We start from the raw sequence: 16,428 nt of genomic DNA, 5'->3' as shown, positions 1-16,428 counted from the left end.
TTTGTGTTGTTCAGAGCTACATCTCTGCAGCCCTGAGAGGAATCTGGGCACTGTGGGGCAATTCCCCTTCCCAAACAGTGACAAACTGCTGAGAACTTTTTCTGAAGATATAGAGAGGTACCAGAGGAACTTTTCCAAACTCTTGCAAGTGATAGCATAAGCTGGGTAGGACAAACCATCAGATCTGTAGGAAATTGTGTTCCAYTCAACCTCCTCCAGGCATCACTACGGATGCATGAATCTGACAGCTGCAAATCCAGCTGTGGCAAGGATTGTTTATTAGCTGGCACTTTATCTTCAGTTRTGGATGAAATGGGGCAAGAGAAGACTGAATCAAAGCCTCTTTCTTGTACCATRTGCTTGGAATAAGGAAGGAATGCTCAGTGACTGCCGTAAGTAGCAGAGACTGGCATGAAGAAACTCTTGGTCACAGAAGGATGACCAAGCTGAGGCTTTTCTCAAACCAATGGTATTTTTCCTTGCCTAACCCTTGCATTTCCTGGAGTCTTGTTCAGACTTCAGATGCTTTGTGCATTCCTTGCTGGTGGAATTTCAACAACAGGTGGAATTGTTTGGTGCCTGAGTCTTTCAGACAGCTGCTGAGAATTGTTCTGGTCAAATGTCATCATCCTGAGATGGATTGTAAGCCCAATTTATGAAGTGGTCATCTTCATAAACTTCTTCATCTTGTTATAAATGAATAAKCAGCAAAGCAGCTTTTATTTAAGGGCACCTGCAGCTAGGCCTGTGAGAGATCAGTGGGGCCCCTTGGACACACTGAGGGTTTAGAACTCTAAAGCTTTGTGTTAAAACTGGCTTTGTCACAGGGAACAGGTTTTTCTACATCCTGCCTTTAAAAAAATGGCTCTGTGTGTGTCTCAGGGGTACAGATTAAAGAGTCAAATCCTGTGGGTTTGAATAAGGAGCATTTAGATGACAAAATACTTCTKCAAGTTCCTGAGAGAGCAGATGCTTACCTGTGTGCAGGTAGGTATCATTTGACTTCTTAAAGCCCAGGCCTAAGGGATAATAGAATTAAAACAACTATGTCATGTTACTTAAAATTTCCCTTTAATCTACCTCTAAAAAGATGTGATGCAAGAGAATTCCCTGGGGATCTAAATAGTGGTTGGAGCTTTTTAAAAGTAAACAGGATTTCTTTTTTATTGATTCTACATTAGAAAAAATAAAATACTGTGGTCCTGTTTGTGTATATTTAACAGTTCTACTTTTTCCTGATCTGTGTTAATTCAGGTGTTGGACATCTCATACTGTACATAGAGGGAAGTAGCATAATCTTTGTGTTCTCCAGACCGAAAAGGAATACTTCTCTGTAGAAAGTGTTTTGGGGGTATTAAGGACCTTTGTTAGTGGAAAATGGAAGGGGTGACTGTAACAGATGGATTTCTCCCCTTCTCCCTCCTTTATGCAAGTGCTGATTAAAATAATGTTGGTGATGCATAGATTTTGGAGTAAAAGTGGTGGTCAAGGAAATGTCTATGGAAGTTGCAGAGAGCTCCCAGCCACCAATGTGACAGACAGGTCAGCAGGCAATATAATATGTGTGGTTTAAACTCTGTGAGTTTTGTGCTGGTGTTGGTGGGTGATACACTCCAACATGTGCAGCCTCGTGCTTTTGACAGCCGGGTAAGCAGCACTGCTGGGCCTTATACTCCAGCTACACTAGCCAAGCTGGAACTCAATTTTCATGCAATAATCCATAGTAATACACTGAGAGTGCAAATTATTTTTTTCTACCCTTTGTTTTGAGCTGTTGGTGTTCCCCACCAGCCCTGTGGCCCTGCAGGCCCTTGGCTCTGTCTCAGCCCTCGTGGGATCCAATCCCCAAAGCCACAGCAGCCTTGTGCCAACACCTCCCGCACCGCGATGGCCTCAGCCCGGTTTCTCCCTGTACCTCGGAACTGCTCCGTGACATCTCTGAGGCATCTGCGGGGCTGGCACGGGCCGGGCACGGCAATGAGTGTGAGGGAGCCGGGCCTTGCGCGGCCAGAGGGGTGCCAGGGGTGGGCGTTGTGCCGCGATGGTCGCTTTGGTGGTGTGCGCTGGGCAGTATCTGTGGGGACAGAGGCCATGCGGGGTGGCGGGGGCAGCGATGGGGCAGTGATAGAGCAACACAACTCCCACACTGCCCGACCCCTCCCGGGCCCCTCAGAGGGGCAGCGCCGCGGGGACTTTTGTCTGGCCTCATGTGCAGCTGAGCCAATCACAGCTCGCCAGAGGTGAGCGACAGCCCTCCCGCCAATCACCAACAATGGGAGCCGCTGCCCTCAGCCAATCCCGGCAGAGCAGACGTATTGCTTCACCAATGGGCTCTCAGCAGTGAGGCAAGCTGCTCCGGAATAGACAGGGAGGCGGGCCCAAGAGGAGATTGGCAAGGGCACTGCCCAATAGAACCTCGTGACTGGGTTTGAATCGTCCAATGAGATGGCCGCAGGTGGGCGGGGCTTGAGGCACATATAAAAGGCGCGGCGGTGCGGGCGGCGGCCGCAGTTGTCACCGGCAGCGGCTGCTCGGGGCACGAGGAGCTGCCCCAGTCCCTGGCACCGTTCGTGTACAGAGCCGTTCYCTCGGTCCGGCCCTTCAGCCATGACCACCACGGCCACGTTTTCGGGCATGGACCCCAATGGCAGGAACAGCTCCAGGTCCGCAGAGGGGTTGGGGGCCGCCGGGACCCAGGGGGCGGCGGGGCTGGGGGTCCCGGGGGGCGGCATGTCCGGAGCGGCTCTGGAGCGGTGCTGAGGCGCGGTGCTAGGGCGGAGGCTCCGGCCGGGCCCGGGCTGTGGGTGTGCGGTTCATCCCGGGTGGATCGGCCGGAGGCGGGGGCGGCCGCGCCCACCCGGATTGGGCTGCGGGGACATCCCGGGGCCGCGCCGTGCCCGGGGAACGGAGGTGCGGGAGCTGCCGAGACCCGCCCGGGCCGCTCGGTGCGGCCTCCGTCGAACAAAGAAGGGAGGCGATACCCCGCCTCGCCGCGCAGCCACGGCGCGGGGGCGGGGGGCACCGCGCCCCTCCGCCCGCCTGCCTTCCCCCATCGCCGCGGCCCCCGCGCCCCTCGGCCCCGCGGAGCCGCCGCGGGCTGGGTGGGGCCGGGCGGGCTCCATTGTCTGCTCTGCTCTGCTCTGCTCTGCTCTGCTCTGCTCTGCTCTGCTCTGCTCTGCTCTGCCCGGCCCGGCCCGGCCCCCCCGCCCCGCTCTGCCCGGGGGGGCCCGTTGGCTCCCGGTGCTGCCGCTGCTCGGGGCCGGGGTCGCGCCTTCCCCGCTCCCGTGGGCGACCCGGGGCTGGGAGGGGCGGGGGGGGGGAAGCGGAGCCTGTCTGGAAACAAAGAAAACTTGGCAGGTTGGTCRGGAGGAGATGCACGGCGCTAGGTCGGGCACCCGCGGTCTCAGGAGCCACAGCTGGAGAGGATCGTGTCGTTTTCCACGCTATCGTGGTTTTTTTCTGTAAGGTTTTGGCCTGACAAAGCGGATGCTTCCTGTTTCCTTTTGGCTTTTCGAGGTGCAAAGCGAAAAAAAAAAAAAAAAAGACATTTATGAAGCGTGTTTCCAATCCTTTTATCAAAGCTCGTCTTGGAGCTCTGGGTGGATTTTCRGTGAACATCACTGGGTATCAGGTGGAATTTTAACAGCATTTCTTTGCTTAGTGTTACACATGGCTTTCATAAAGCGGGTTACAGCATCTCGAGGCTGCRAGAGGCTTCTAATAAAATCTATCAGCCTTTACCTGAGGTTGGTAAAAAGGATTATTCCTTTTCAACTCTTTGAGTGATGGATTTTTTTCCCCCTTCAGTTGCTTCTTCTRTTAATGTCATTAAGACTGACAGTGGAAACTGTTGAGCCCTTAAGAGAGTACTGGTTTCACTGCTCTGGTAAAAAGAGGTGATCTAAGGTGTGGGAACAAGCCCTGCTTTGAACAGACTGTTCTTCAGATTAGCAGCTGCAACGACTATAACTGAGAAAATAAACCCTTTACATGTTTTCTCAGAGAAAAAAAAAAAAGATAAAGGAGTGAATCAAGTCTATTACACCATATCTTGGTTCAGTAAGGAGACAAAACAAGTCACAATAAAACATGCTCTGCAGTCTCCTGGGATCCTYCCATTAGCAACTGAGCATTAGTAATTCCTAGGAGAAGAATTTCATAAGGAAAAGTATTTTTCTGGTTAGCTAATACAAAATATCCGTGTCACACACCTTTAGGAATTTCCCTTGATGTTGGGGTGTTTGAGCTAAGAAGGCTGGAGAAGCGTTTTTGTGTTGCAGCTGGAATTGTAACGGGTACGAATTCTCTGAAGATGTGAATTGTACAATCAAACACGCTTTTTGTGTTGAATTCCCAGGTTTGGAGCATTAACAAGCTGAATGCTGCTTCCTGTTGTAACTTTGATTTATTAAATTGTCTTTTAAGAAGAAGAAGGTTGCACTATCCTTAGTTTGTTCATTTTGGATCCCTGGATGCCTTGAAAGCCTAAGAAACCCTAGTTTGTACTGGTATCCTCACATCTGTCTGGGGTTCTGATAGTTGTCACACACAGTTTCATTCTCCTGGCTTTTCTCTGGCTTCTCCAGCTAACACAAGATCTCATGCYTAAGAAAATAAGATCAGGAGGAGTTTACATTTCAAGATTTATTTTGCTGCAGCTGTTCACTTTGGTAGGGTTCTGCAGGTTGGAAAGCAGACTGCAGGCAAGCTTTTGAAGTACTGAGCAGGCTTCGTTTGTGTCTGTCTAAGAGCAGATTTTGTTAGATTTAGGTTACATATCTGGAGCTTTGTACACGTGTCTCTCCTAATAATAGTCAACTTCAGAATGTTTAATTTYGCCTTTTACCTCCAGACCAGCAGCATGCTCCAGACTTGAGACTTTTCCTGAGGAAACAAATCTAAATAAAGGCTGTAGCCCCCAGCCAGTCAGTGGTGCAACCAGTCCTTTGGCTCAAACTTCAGTCTTTGCTGTGCTGCCAGTTTGAAGATTAATATTAACCTTCCCAGGGTTCTCTTTAAAAAGCTGGAATTTGACATGTCCAGATAGTTATTTTTATTATTTGGCTCAGGCTGGTGGGAGCAGCCCTTGGTGTGACATCAGATGGAGCCAAGGGCACGAGCARAGAGCGCGGGAGTGTTTTATTTTTGTAAGTGCCACTGAAGAGCAGTGGAGATACAGTGCCAGGATGAAATTCTGGCAGGAGCTTACCTGGGTRGTTGAARTGATGTGCTGGGASTGCAGCTGGGGGCTGGCACAGGGTRTAAAGCTGCCTCTCTCCACAGAGTGCTGCGTCCTCCCGGTGGCGGCTCCAACTTCTCCCTGGGCTTTGATGAGCCCAAAGAACARCCCGTGAGAAGGAACAAAATGGCATCCAGCATCTTTGGAACTCCTGAGGAGAACCCACCTTCCTGGGCTAAAGCATCAGGTAAGGCTGTAGTGCTTTGTTTCCACGTCTGGTGACAGGCATTGATTCATTTTGGGGCTCAGCCTGATGCTGCTGGTGGCTGTGTGGRAACCAGAGTTCCCTTCCTCCTTGGTACTTTGGGGCTATAAATGATGTCTGCTTGCAGGGGATTGTTTATTTTACATTAATTTCTTCCAGAAGGGTTTATTTTATGCAAGTGTTGGGCGTGTTGCAAGCAGAAAATTGTATTTTGGATGCAATTTCTCCAAGTTAAGTCACAGTGCAGTGGACCTGTGTMTTACTGTTTGGAGTAGCACTGATTGGTGTTGATTATTCGAGGAAGTTACACCTCATGTTCTCACAGCTGGGATTAAGCTTCCCTTTCCCTTTKGCCCTGGGACTCCAAATTCCATCTGTTTAAATGACACCCTCACTGCATGTGGTGCTGCTGCAAGACAGTAATTTGTGAGTTACTCTTTAAAGGACCAGGACTTTTTAAATGGCGAAGCTTTAATTTAAAAGAAAAACCTCCCCCAAAGTACCCAAAAGTCAGTTTATCCTGAAACCTGATTAAAATCAATCTCTGCTTGTAGGGGCTAAGCCAGGTGAAACCAGAGACAGCTGTGAATCGTCTGGGCCACAAAGAACAAACTCAACTGAGGCAAACTGTGGAGACTTTGTAGATCCCAAGGTCAGTACTTGACTACAAAGAGCCTGATAATGGACAATTCACACTCTGTGTGGGATTGATTTATCACGGATGTTCACACAGTTGGAAGCATTGTAGGAATCGAGGCCTTTCTATCAAATCTGTTTTTTCCTGAAGGTTCCCCCTTCCATCTGATACTCGCCCAGTATGCTGAGGAAGGAAGGGCTGGATTTTTCACAAGGGCCACTTTGTAGAGCTCTTAACCCATCTCATTGCTGAGACGGTAATGAAGTGATGTGAAATCTAATTTCAGCTCTGTGTGTGACTGTGGGTTTAAACATCTTTAAACAACAGTTACTACAGCAAACTCTGCATGGGGCTGAGAAAGGACTTGGTTTCACATCCCAGCAAATTCTTACCTCAGTAGCATCAATGCTTGTTTTATTTGTTACTAGGTTTAATAATACTATCAGGTGTGTTATTTTCTATATAAGCTGTTTATTTGGTAGCAATATGGAGCATTTGTATTGTTAATGGTGTTAATTAAGTGAAATTTGCTAGATGGGTGATTACATTTAATAGGAAAAACAGGGTTCTTATATAGTCAATTCAGTAAAAAAACAGTAATTCCTCTGAACTTACGTAGGAATGTAGAGTAGCCTGTACTTGCATTAAGAAATATTAGTGGAAAAAAGAAATCTTGTTTAAAACTCTCCAGCCTTAAATTGGGTAGGTAAATAGTTGATCTCAAATATTGTAGCAGACACCTTTTATCTTGGGTTTTATTTTGTAATTGGCATCAAGCACCACAATCCATTTTTGTTGTTAATAGGAGCTTTAARTCACAACACTGTTCTTCATTACAGAAAATGTCTTCTTGTTTCAATTTAGCAAATATGAGTGAGTTTATTTTCTGTGGTAACAGCTATAAATTGAACTGTKTAGTCTAATTCTATTTTCCACTAAATTGTTTTAAATACTGTGGTTCTCAGCTTTGCAAACAGATTCTTCCCACGTGGAATATTTTACTTTTATGCAGTAATTCAGCTGAAACCAGCAGAAGCTGGAGMTGGTGAACTGTAGCCCAGCCTGATATTTAAGTCGATACATTTGTGTCAGTTTTTGTGCTTTTTTTATCCCAATTTCTGCAGTTTCACTGTGTAATTAGCAATGTTAAATCCCTTAAAGCTTATAAACCTGATGCCATTGAGGAGCCTTGGCTGCTGCTGGGAGACTCCCTATCTTTGTGTCAGGCTGCAGCCTGTGAACAGATTCAGCATGTAAAGAATGTTTTAACTGTTTATGTAATGAAGGAAACTTCATCAGGAGCAGAAAAGCTGATCTGTATTTCACAAATGAAGTTAAATACCCTGGACAGAACAAATGCTTCTGGCCTTGCCAACAGATAAATGTTTGGTGTTGCAAAGAGTTGCTCAGCACAACTCTTGCTTGTTGCTGTCAGTGTAAYTTTGTTGTCCTTCCTGCTGGGCAGTGGGAATGTTCTGGATCCTGTTAGTGCTGCCTGATGTGGAATGCTCTGTACAAGAAAATGTTCACACCCACCTGTGTCCTTCACTGTGGGAATAACAGATGTGCCACATGTCATCAGGATCACTCCAGTATCTGTTTACACTTGCAGAAAGTGTGTTAGGTAAATGAAGAGCTGGTTAAATTATAAGTCCATCTGTAAGAAATGGTGCTTATAAACCCTTGATTTCAATCTGCAGAACTATGAGTGCAGAGCCTACCATGCCATGCTGAGATCTGTCCCTCAGAGCCCATTGCTGGTCTAAAAATGCCTTTCTGAGTTTGTGGTGTGACACAGAGCAGTGTGCATGGTCACACCATGGAGGAGTGAATATCCACTTCATGAAATGGGAAAATGCTTTGTGAAAAATGAGATGTAACATGTTCCTCTCTCTTTTCCAGGGAGGAGATGTTGGTGGTGAAATTTTTGGTGAGTAACTTCCTTGGAGTCCTCTAGTAAAAGCCTTTTGCAGATGTTTTTGCAGTAGAAGAGCATGTAGAATCTAAAAAGGGTCATTTGTGAGGAGAGAGGCAGCCTGGAATCCCTCAAATCAAGAAAGTGACTCCTTCRGTGGAGTGTGGGCATGGAGTGAGATGGAGTGCTGTTCTTGTCAGGGTAAAAAGGAGAACAGTCCCATTGGTTTATTTTGCCAGCAGCCGTTGCTGTCAAGATTTATCCAAATACTACAAGGTAAGGTGGAGACTCTCACAAAGAGTTCAGTGATTGAAAGTTAAACTTGAAACTGCTGTTGGAGTTACTTATATTTAAATAGGATAGTCAACATAATTGGTTTTAGTATAGCAGTTTCCTTCTTTCCCATTGTCTTCTCACACAGCAAACTCCATATTCACAGAAAAAGTAAAACCCAGCTCCTGCATCTGGAAGTGTCTGCATTAACCAGCTCTTAACTTCCTGTTGCTTTTTAAATGCTGATTTTTTTTTTGCCAAGGAAGTTGATCTGCATACTGCAAATCTCCTGTAAACAGAGGCATTTCCCCTTCAAGTGCTTTTTCCAGCTTTCAGGCTGGAAATCTCTCCTTTTCAAGATTCACTTCAGGAATAGCTGACTTCCTGATGACAGGAATGTGTGTGTTGACTGCTGCTTTCCAAGTGCTACTTTCAACACCTAAGAGTGGTGGGAGATCCCTGAGGCCATTAGCACCTCCATGTCCTGAAAAGACTTTCSTTTGAAGGGCGGGGGAGAGCTTTTCCAGAAGGTTTTCACCACCTCTGAGTGGTAYCTATGCCCAAAATAAGTGTTGTCTCTCTAACAGGCCACTTCTAATCCAACTGTACAGGCTCTAGGATTTCTTTCCCTTGTCTGTCTGATCTTAATTAGCACTGTAGGCATCCCGAGTTTACGCCTTGAGTAGGAGGATGTGGTTTGCTAATAGAAGAAACCTGCTCTAAGGGCTSTGCTGCTTTTCCTGGTGTTTGTTTAAACCAGCTCCCCACAGGGCAGAGGAGAGYCCACAAACAACAGGGAGGTGAGAAGGGCTGGGATGCCAGGAAGCAGAAATAGTGTTGCCTGGGATCAGGACAGCTGGCTCAAACTTGGAGTGCAAAGCGATATTCCTGACACTTTTTAAAAGTTCACATTTTCACAGGTGTTGTGTTTGTGTTTTGTTTTGTTTGTGGCAAGTGACAGTGAAAGAAGTTCTTGCCAAGGRTCAGGTAAATCCATGCTGGGAGGTGGTTAAAAAACAAGTGTTATGGGAAGTAACTGGGGTTATTTCCTGTTGTGGCCATGACTGAAATTTAAAATTTTGAAGGTGGCCAAGATGAARTGAAAAGGACAGGCAAAGGTTTGAATGTTAAACTTCCACTGATTGTACTTAGGAAGGAGTAGAAAGTAATGCCTCCTGGAAATGGTGTGTGTAGGAGATACCTGAACATCCGGATGGATTGTTAAATTAATTCCTACCATTGATAGCTTTGGGTGTTGTGGCTCAATGGAGCCCAGTCTTGCTGAGCTGGCTGTGTCAGTCCTCCCCTGGATATTCCTGCTGTGGGATGGCAAACCCGGGCTGCTGAACATCCCACCTGGCACCCCTGTGACTGTACTGGCCTTGCAGAGCTATCTCTGGGGTTTAGAAAGGGCTCAGTGAATGCCTCTCCAAGCAAAAGCTGTCTGCTTTTGACAAATTCACAGCACAACCAGATACTTAATAGGTTTCTGTCATTAAAAAAACTGTTTATTCTTTTGAATGAACAGAAAATTATTCTCTGTGTGTAACTGATTATAAAACCCCAAGTAGGTGTCAGGYGGGATGTGTGTATTTATTAATCAAGCCTGTCTAGGGTAAAAAAAAAAACTATTTTGCAGTAGGGCTCTTGTTTCCTCTTTGGGAATTGTAATTCCTTTCTGGGCATCAGAGTTCCCAGTGGCTTGCAGTGCACTCAGCCAGGAGCTGTTTCAGGGATTAGACCCTTTCTGAGAAATGAAGAGCTTTAATATTTTATCTGATCCTGTCGGTTTTCTCACTTCAGTCACCAAGTTGTCAAACTTACCTTGATCGTGTGGCAAGTGCTAATGTATATCAGCCACACAAAGAGCTACAGAAACTTCCCCCAAAGCCTCCTGTGCTGGCAATTGTTGTTTCTTTTGTGATTCAGGGGCAGTGTGAGCCCCTAAATGGATGCGAGCAGCTAAGGAGAATTAGACAGTGCCCGATTGAGTGAATGTCAGCAGGGTCTGACTGTMCATGACCCACAGGAAGGTGGAGCCTGGACCCTGCACAGTGCAGGGACTGTCCCCAGACAGGGACATTCAGCACYTGCTGAGTCAGCAGGCACTGGGACACAGCAGCTCCAGGAGCTTCAGGCTTAAAAATGTGGTGTTCACTGTTTGTTTGAGCTGTGCTGGGTTAATGAGCACAGCAGAGAGCCTGTGCTGGAGATTATTCCTGTTTGTATGGGGGCTGTGCTCAGCTGCTGCAGTTCTTTGGGATTATTGTAAGCATGGATACAGAGGGGGTTCAGTGGACACAAGTGGGATTTTGGTGCTTTGATAACATTATACAGCAATGATTATTGAAAAAAAAAAAACAAAAAAACCAGAGTTGCCTGAGGATGTGAGGAAAGCTGCTGCTGGGGGGTAGAAAGAATAAGGAGGCAAAGGGCAGGACTAGTAATTGCCTTCTAGGTTGGAAAAATGAGCCATGGAGGTGATGCTGGGGGTAGTTTTATTCTGTGCCTTCATCTGTGACCTGGAAAAGGCAATGAACAGTGAAGTCTCCAATTTTGTTGGAGATATTAAACTCTTTCAAGTAGTCAAATTGTGCTGATGATGGGAAAATCTCACTGTCAGAAGGACTCAGCTAAATGAGKGAGGCAGGTAAAAAGGCAGGATAATCCCTGTGTAAGCAAGTGTAAAGTAATGAATCTTGAGGGGGGAAAACCCTAAAACCTCAACCATGGCAGCCTTATGTACAGCTTTGGGCTGTGGCCCTCCCAGGATCTTCCTCGAGCCCTTCCCCTTGAAATTCTTTGAGGTGTTTGAAGGTGCCAGCAAAATACTGAATGTCATCAGGAAGGGGATGGAAAATTACATCATTTTTTGTGTAAACAATGATAATACCCTCATATCTTGAATTGTGTACAGTCCTTGACACGTGAAGAGCTGGAGGTTRTAGTGAAGGTGATGAGGAAAGTGATGGGGAAAATGAAGGGGTGCAGTGGCTGCTCTGTGAGGGGAGAGGGGAGTAAATGTGCCTGTACAGTTTGCAGAGAAGGCTGGGGGAGGGAATTTGATCAAGATTTTCTGAACTATGAAGCTTAAGGTGAACGTGCAGCTGTTCTTTGAATTCTCTCAACCCAGAATTAGTGATCATTGGATGAAACAAAGGGGTCTGTTSAAAACAGGTGAGGTTCATCTTCACCCTTAATACCAGGAGCTTCTTGCAGCTGACTGGGGCCTTTGGCTCAGAACTGGTCGTGCTAATCTGTAAAAATGTGAGCTGCTGATGTACTTGCTGTACTCAATTGTCAACAAAGCAGATACATTAGTTSTTTGCTCCAGTATCTAAAGTGCTTCCTTGTGAAGAATTCCTTCTGTGCCCTGTCTTCGCTTGTGGCTGCTCAGAAGGATTTAAAATAAACTATCACATACTCCCCAGGGAGAGTACAATCAGAGCCTCCCCATGCATGGCTGTTCCCTGGTGTGTCCTGTGTGAGGAAGCCTCAGAAGTGTCAGATCCTCTCCCCTCCTATGAAATTGGGGATGCAGTCTGAGCTCTCRCTGGTGCTGCTCCCAGCACCTGCTCAGACTCGAGTGACAATTGCCAGAGTCACAACGCTGACTGATTATATGTACAAGACTTAAGCCCTAAGCTGCTTGTCATTAAAAAAAATGAATTGCTGGTGTCCTCTAATAGCAGCTGGGTRAATGTGGCTCTTGCTGAAGGCCTCAGAGTTGATCTGAGAAACACTTCTGAGAGCTGAGTCTGCCCTGCCAGTGGGTGACAACATTGGAGTGTTGTCTGTACCCCTGGACAAAACTGAGCTTCCGTCTGAGCCAGCCCAAACAYCTGGCTCTCATCATCCACATCAAACACTTTAAAAGCTTCTTTTCTTCTAGAAAACACTGAGGCTGATGTAGAAGCTGCCCCAGGTCAGAGTGAAGAAAAGTCCCTGCCTGCTGCACCTGTTCCTAGCCCAGTAGCACCAGCACCTGCACCCTCCAGGAGAAATCCACCCGGTGGCAAGTCCAGCCTAGTCCTCGGTTAAACCTTTCCCTTCCTGACTGTTTTGAACTCGTGTCTGTTTTCTTTCCCCCATGCTTGTGAACTGCACAACTTGAGCCTGACTGTACATCTCAAATTTCTTTCATTAAAAAGAAGCACTTTATGTACTCCCATTTTTTTTTTGAGATCAAGGGTTTTTTTCCACTTCTGTCCTGTTTCCCCCAGATCTACTGGAAGTGACATGAGTGTTTTCTAGTGATAGACTTGAGGGAAAGCTTTATGAAGTATTGTAATGTAATTCAAAGGAGAGTAGCTTGGTTCTAAGTGTGCTTAGAGGGTTTTTGTACTGAGGTTTGTTTTTTTTTTAGAACCCCTTAGCTTTACAAGGGTCTAGAATCCTGGTTAACCAGGCCAGCAAACAATCAGCAAGAGCAGTCCCTTCCTCTCCATGTGGGATTTAGGGATCYAAAAGGCTTCGTTGACTGCATGTGGTAAATGCCTTGAGCCCTGCTGTGCCATATGAATCATTAAGTGGTTAATGTACACCATGCTGCCTTTAAAAACCAAAATAAATCTTGATACTGGACTACTCTGACACAGGGTCTGTGCCAAATAGAGGGCTGATGACCAGAGCCACCTGGCCTAGCGCTGGGAAGGGGCTGATTTAGACTTTATTCAGTAAAGGTGGAGTGGATCATATAAATAAGAATTACAGGGCATTTTTTTTTACAACTGACTCAATGCTGTGCATGACCATGCTGGTGCTTGACCATGAGGTGAAAATCTCATCCTTTAAAGTGTGTGTTGTAATTTCACAAAGCTGGATTGTTGCTTAAAAGTAAATAATATAGAAATTTTGAAGCAGTGTTTCCTGTGTGGGTTTTATTTCATGGGTTTGGGTTTGCTTTGTTCTCTGTTGTCCTTGTCTCAGCCAACCTGCCCTGCTCTAACRGAGAAGAATTTTTACACCTGGCTTGAGGTCACCACCATCATGTGCCATCTTCCCAAGGAGAGAATCTGATTATCTCTTCATTTTTYTCTTCTGGATAGAGAAGTGTGGAATACGGCTTTTTATATATATATAAAATATAGGTGTATATATAAAATCTGTTTTATCCAAAATACTGTTTTATCTCAAGAAAATGAGAAAAGTTTATTTTCCTCAACAAAAACAAAAAAAAACCACCAAACAAAAACCTGAAAAAAAGGAAAAAAGGACACTAAAAAGGGAGGGGATGCAATTGGGACCAATTGTGCTGTCCTGGAAGGGCTCTGCTGCCCAGTAAGCCACAGCAGAAGATCTGTATGGAGCTGGTGTCTGTGCTGGTGCCTTTTCCACCCTTCTCCTGGAAGAAGCAGTGCCTGAAAACAGCCTGGCTTTTCCAGATCACTGCTGGAGAAGCCCTGCCCTGGGGTGCTGAACCTACAGAACTGGATTTGCTCTGACAGCTCCTCGTCTGCAGCTGGGGGGGTTCCCTGTAGCTGATGTGCACCGAGCCCTTCAGGGAGAGCCTGGGGAATAGCCAAATTAATATTTCCTTTGCAAGTCCCACGCTCAGGGGAACCTGTTAATGGTCCTTAAYGGCTGCTGAGGCTCCACTGCCCTTCTCTGCCCCTCCTGGGAATGTGGCAGCCGCATCTCGGCCACCGCGGGGACTCCRGGGCTGTCGGGGACACAACTTTTGTTGGTTTTTCCTCTATTCCTGCTGGAGCCCAGCCCCGTTCCCACGCGGGGCTTGCCCCGAGGCGCTCCGCCTTGCCCTTTCATGCATATTCATATAATAATTGCATATTCATATAATAATTGCATATTCATGAGCGATCTCGCGTGTGCCGGAGCCGGGGGCGCTGCGGCCGCGTGTGCCGGGATCGGGATCGGGATCGGGATCGGGGTCGGGATCGGGATCGGGATCGGGATCGGGATCGGGACCGGGATCGGGATGGGCAGCGCGGCCGTGCCTCTGCGGGTCCTGGTGGACATGGACGGGGTCCTGGCCGATTTCGAGGGCGCGGTGCTGCGGGAATTCCGCGCTCGCTTCCCGGCGGAGCCGCGCGTGGAGCTGGCGGAGCGCAGGGGCTTCTCGGTGCGGGAGCAGTACCGCAGGCTGCGGGAGGACCTGGCGGTGAGTGCGGCTGCGGGGCCAACACACCCTCCCTGCCCACCGGGCTGGGCAAAGAGCAGCGTGGGACCGGTGGTTTTTTTATAAAAAAAACCCCTTAAATTACTTGTAGGAGTTCTTTTTGTCCATGTATACCTAAATGGGATTGCCTAAGAAATTCCCTTTTAAAAAAGAAATCATGTTTGTTTTGGTAAAATAATAACCAAATTCATGCCTAGTCACTCTATTTACAGCTTCCYAGTTCCAGGAACTTTTGACCATCAATAGTCATCGATCAGAGCTTGGGCCGTCTGGAGCCTGTGGAAATGCTGACTGGGTCCACACTCCTGTCTATCAGCCAGCTGCAGGAGCCCGTACCTCGCTGTAGAACAGGAGGGAAATTAATGTGAATTGTCATTACTCAGCAGTAAAAATTCCCCCAGGCTCTGTACTTTAAACGATCTTAAAATGAGCAATGAACATCTCAGAGAACATGTACTGCCCAGCCTGAATCAGCATCTGTTCTGTTTCCTTACAGAGCCCTCGACTGTCCTGCAGTGACCAGAAGGAAGGATGAAGTCTGCATTCACCCATTTGTAATTTTGCCTTGCAAACCTCTCTGTTATTCATTCATCAGCCAACATTAAAAATGGCAGCAKTTTGCATGGACGGAGGGTGTTCCAGCAGCTTTCTCCTGCTGTTCCTGATCTCTTACCTGCCGTGCACTCCACTTGTCAGGGCACGCAGAGRGAAACAGAATGGATACAGAATTTCATTCTGTACAAACCCAGATAAAACATTTTTAGCTCTTGTTCTGCGGTGGGGCTGTGTGAACACGTTCAGGGTGCTCAGGGAGCTTTGGCTGAGGTATTACTGTGCTGCACAGCAAGAGGAAGAGCAGGAGAAGGTGAAGAGCGAATAGTTTGGTGACGGAATTCTCACACACACATCCCTTTGTAAAGGGCTGGTGATCCTCTCGATCATCACTACACAAAKAGGGCTGCATGAAACACAAAATTACAAATAATGTGAATCCAGATTTCACCCTTCCTTTTGGTCACTCAAGTCCCTGAGGAAACTGCTGAGCCAGGCTGTGCTGAGCACTTGCCCTGAGAAGTTCATTGCTCATTTTAAGATACTTAGACCCATTTTAAGATCCCGTACTGAGCCTGGGGTTTTTTTACTGCTAAGAAATGCCAATTTTCTGCTAAGAAATGACAATTCACTTTCATTTCACTCCTGTTCCATAATGAGGTAAAGGTTCCGGCACCAGAGTATGGGGCAGGAGGTTCTGGATCCAGTCAGCGTTTCCACAGGCTCCAAAGTGGCYGAGCTCTGATCRTTTACTATTGATGGTCAAAAGTTYCTGGAACCAGAAACSTGTAAATATAGTAAGYAGGCATGAATTTGGTTACTATTYTGCATAAGCAAATATGATTTATTGTCTAGATTAGTATTCCTTAAATGAATTCCATGAACAAAAAAAAACAGTTGCTGGTAATTTAAGGGGTCATGACCTTTTATTTGTTCTTTTTTTGGAAGGTCTACAATCTGTCCTATCCAGAAAATTGTGCTTTGTTCTATTTCTGGAATCCCCATTCCATAATTTGCTTCATGCTCATCCTGTTCCTCCCCAGACCTTAGGTGTGGCAATGAAATAACCAGATAACTGGTTTGAATCCCACACACACCAACAGTGGCAGAAAGYTCTTATTTTGCTGTTTTATCCTGGCTTCCTAAGGAAATTAACTTTATGGAGCTGTGCAGTGTGTCTGTCTCCTTCAGTAATCTCTGCAGCTCTGGGCTGATTTGGGTATGTTTGGTAGAACAATGAAGTTACAGTTTTAAAGATATAAGGCTCCTTTGGGTTTTATGCAAATGCCATCCATTARTTTAAAAACAGAACCTTTGTTCATTCTGCCATGGCTGGACAGGGTGTCCGTGGGGCAGGAGGATCCCTGTGGGAAGTCTCTCCTTGCCTCCAGCTGCAGGGAAAGCTTTGGCAGGAACCAACAGCCCACACAGGGCAGTTTGTGAGGCCACATGTCCGTGCAGGGAAACC

At 46.7% G+C, this 16,428-nt stretch overlaps 2 protein-coding genes across 2 annotated transcripts; both read left to right on the top strand.

Annotated features, from left to right (window-relative positions):
* The first annotated feature begins 2,501 nt into the window (after window positions 1–2,501).
* Window positions 2,502–12,440, top strand: JPT1 (Jupiter microtubule associated homolog 1). The gene is made up of 5 exons (XM_057381391.1): window positions 2,502–2,663; window positions 5,284–5,426; window positions 5,999–6,096; window positions 7,984–8,011; window positions 12,162–12,440. Exons 1-5 carry the CDS (start codon window positions 2,608–2,610, stop codon window positions 12,308–12,310), a joined length of 474 nt encoding a protein of 157 aa, XP_057237374.1. The 5' UTR covers window positions 2,502–2,607; the 3' UTR covers window positions 12,311–12,440.
* A 1,638-nt stretch (window positions 12,441–14,078) lies between these two features.
* On the top strand, window positions 14,079–15,707 carry LOC130582599 (5'(3')-deoxyribonucleotidase, mitochondrial-like). Its single transcript, XM_057381414.1, has 2 exons — window positions 14,079–14,390; window positions 14,905–15,707. The coding sequence occupies exons 1-2, from the start codon at window positions 14,082–14,084 to the stop codon at window positions 14,941–14,943; spliced, it is 348 nt and encodes a 115-aa protein (XP_057237397.1). The 5' UTR covers window positions 14,079–14,081; the 3' UTR covers window positions 14,944–15,707.
* The last annotated feature ends 721 nt before the right edge of the window (window positions 15,708–16,428 follow it).

This window comes from Malurus melanocephalus, unplaced genomic scaffold (genome assembly GCF_030028575.1).
Source record: "Malurus melanocephalus ecotype Western Australia unplaced genomic scaffold, MMel_1.1 scaffold_509, whole genome shotgun sequence".
NCBI lineage: Eukaryota > Metazoa > Chordata > Aves > Passeriformes > Maluridae > Malurus > Malurus melanocephalus.
The sequence above is the reverse complement of the archived record's forward strand: the minus strand, read 5'-3'. Positions and strand labels throughout refer to the sequence as shown.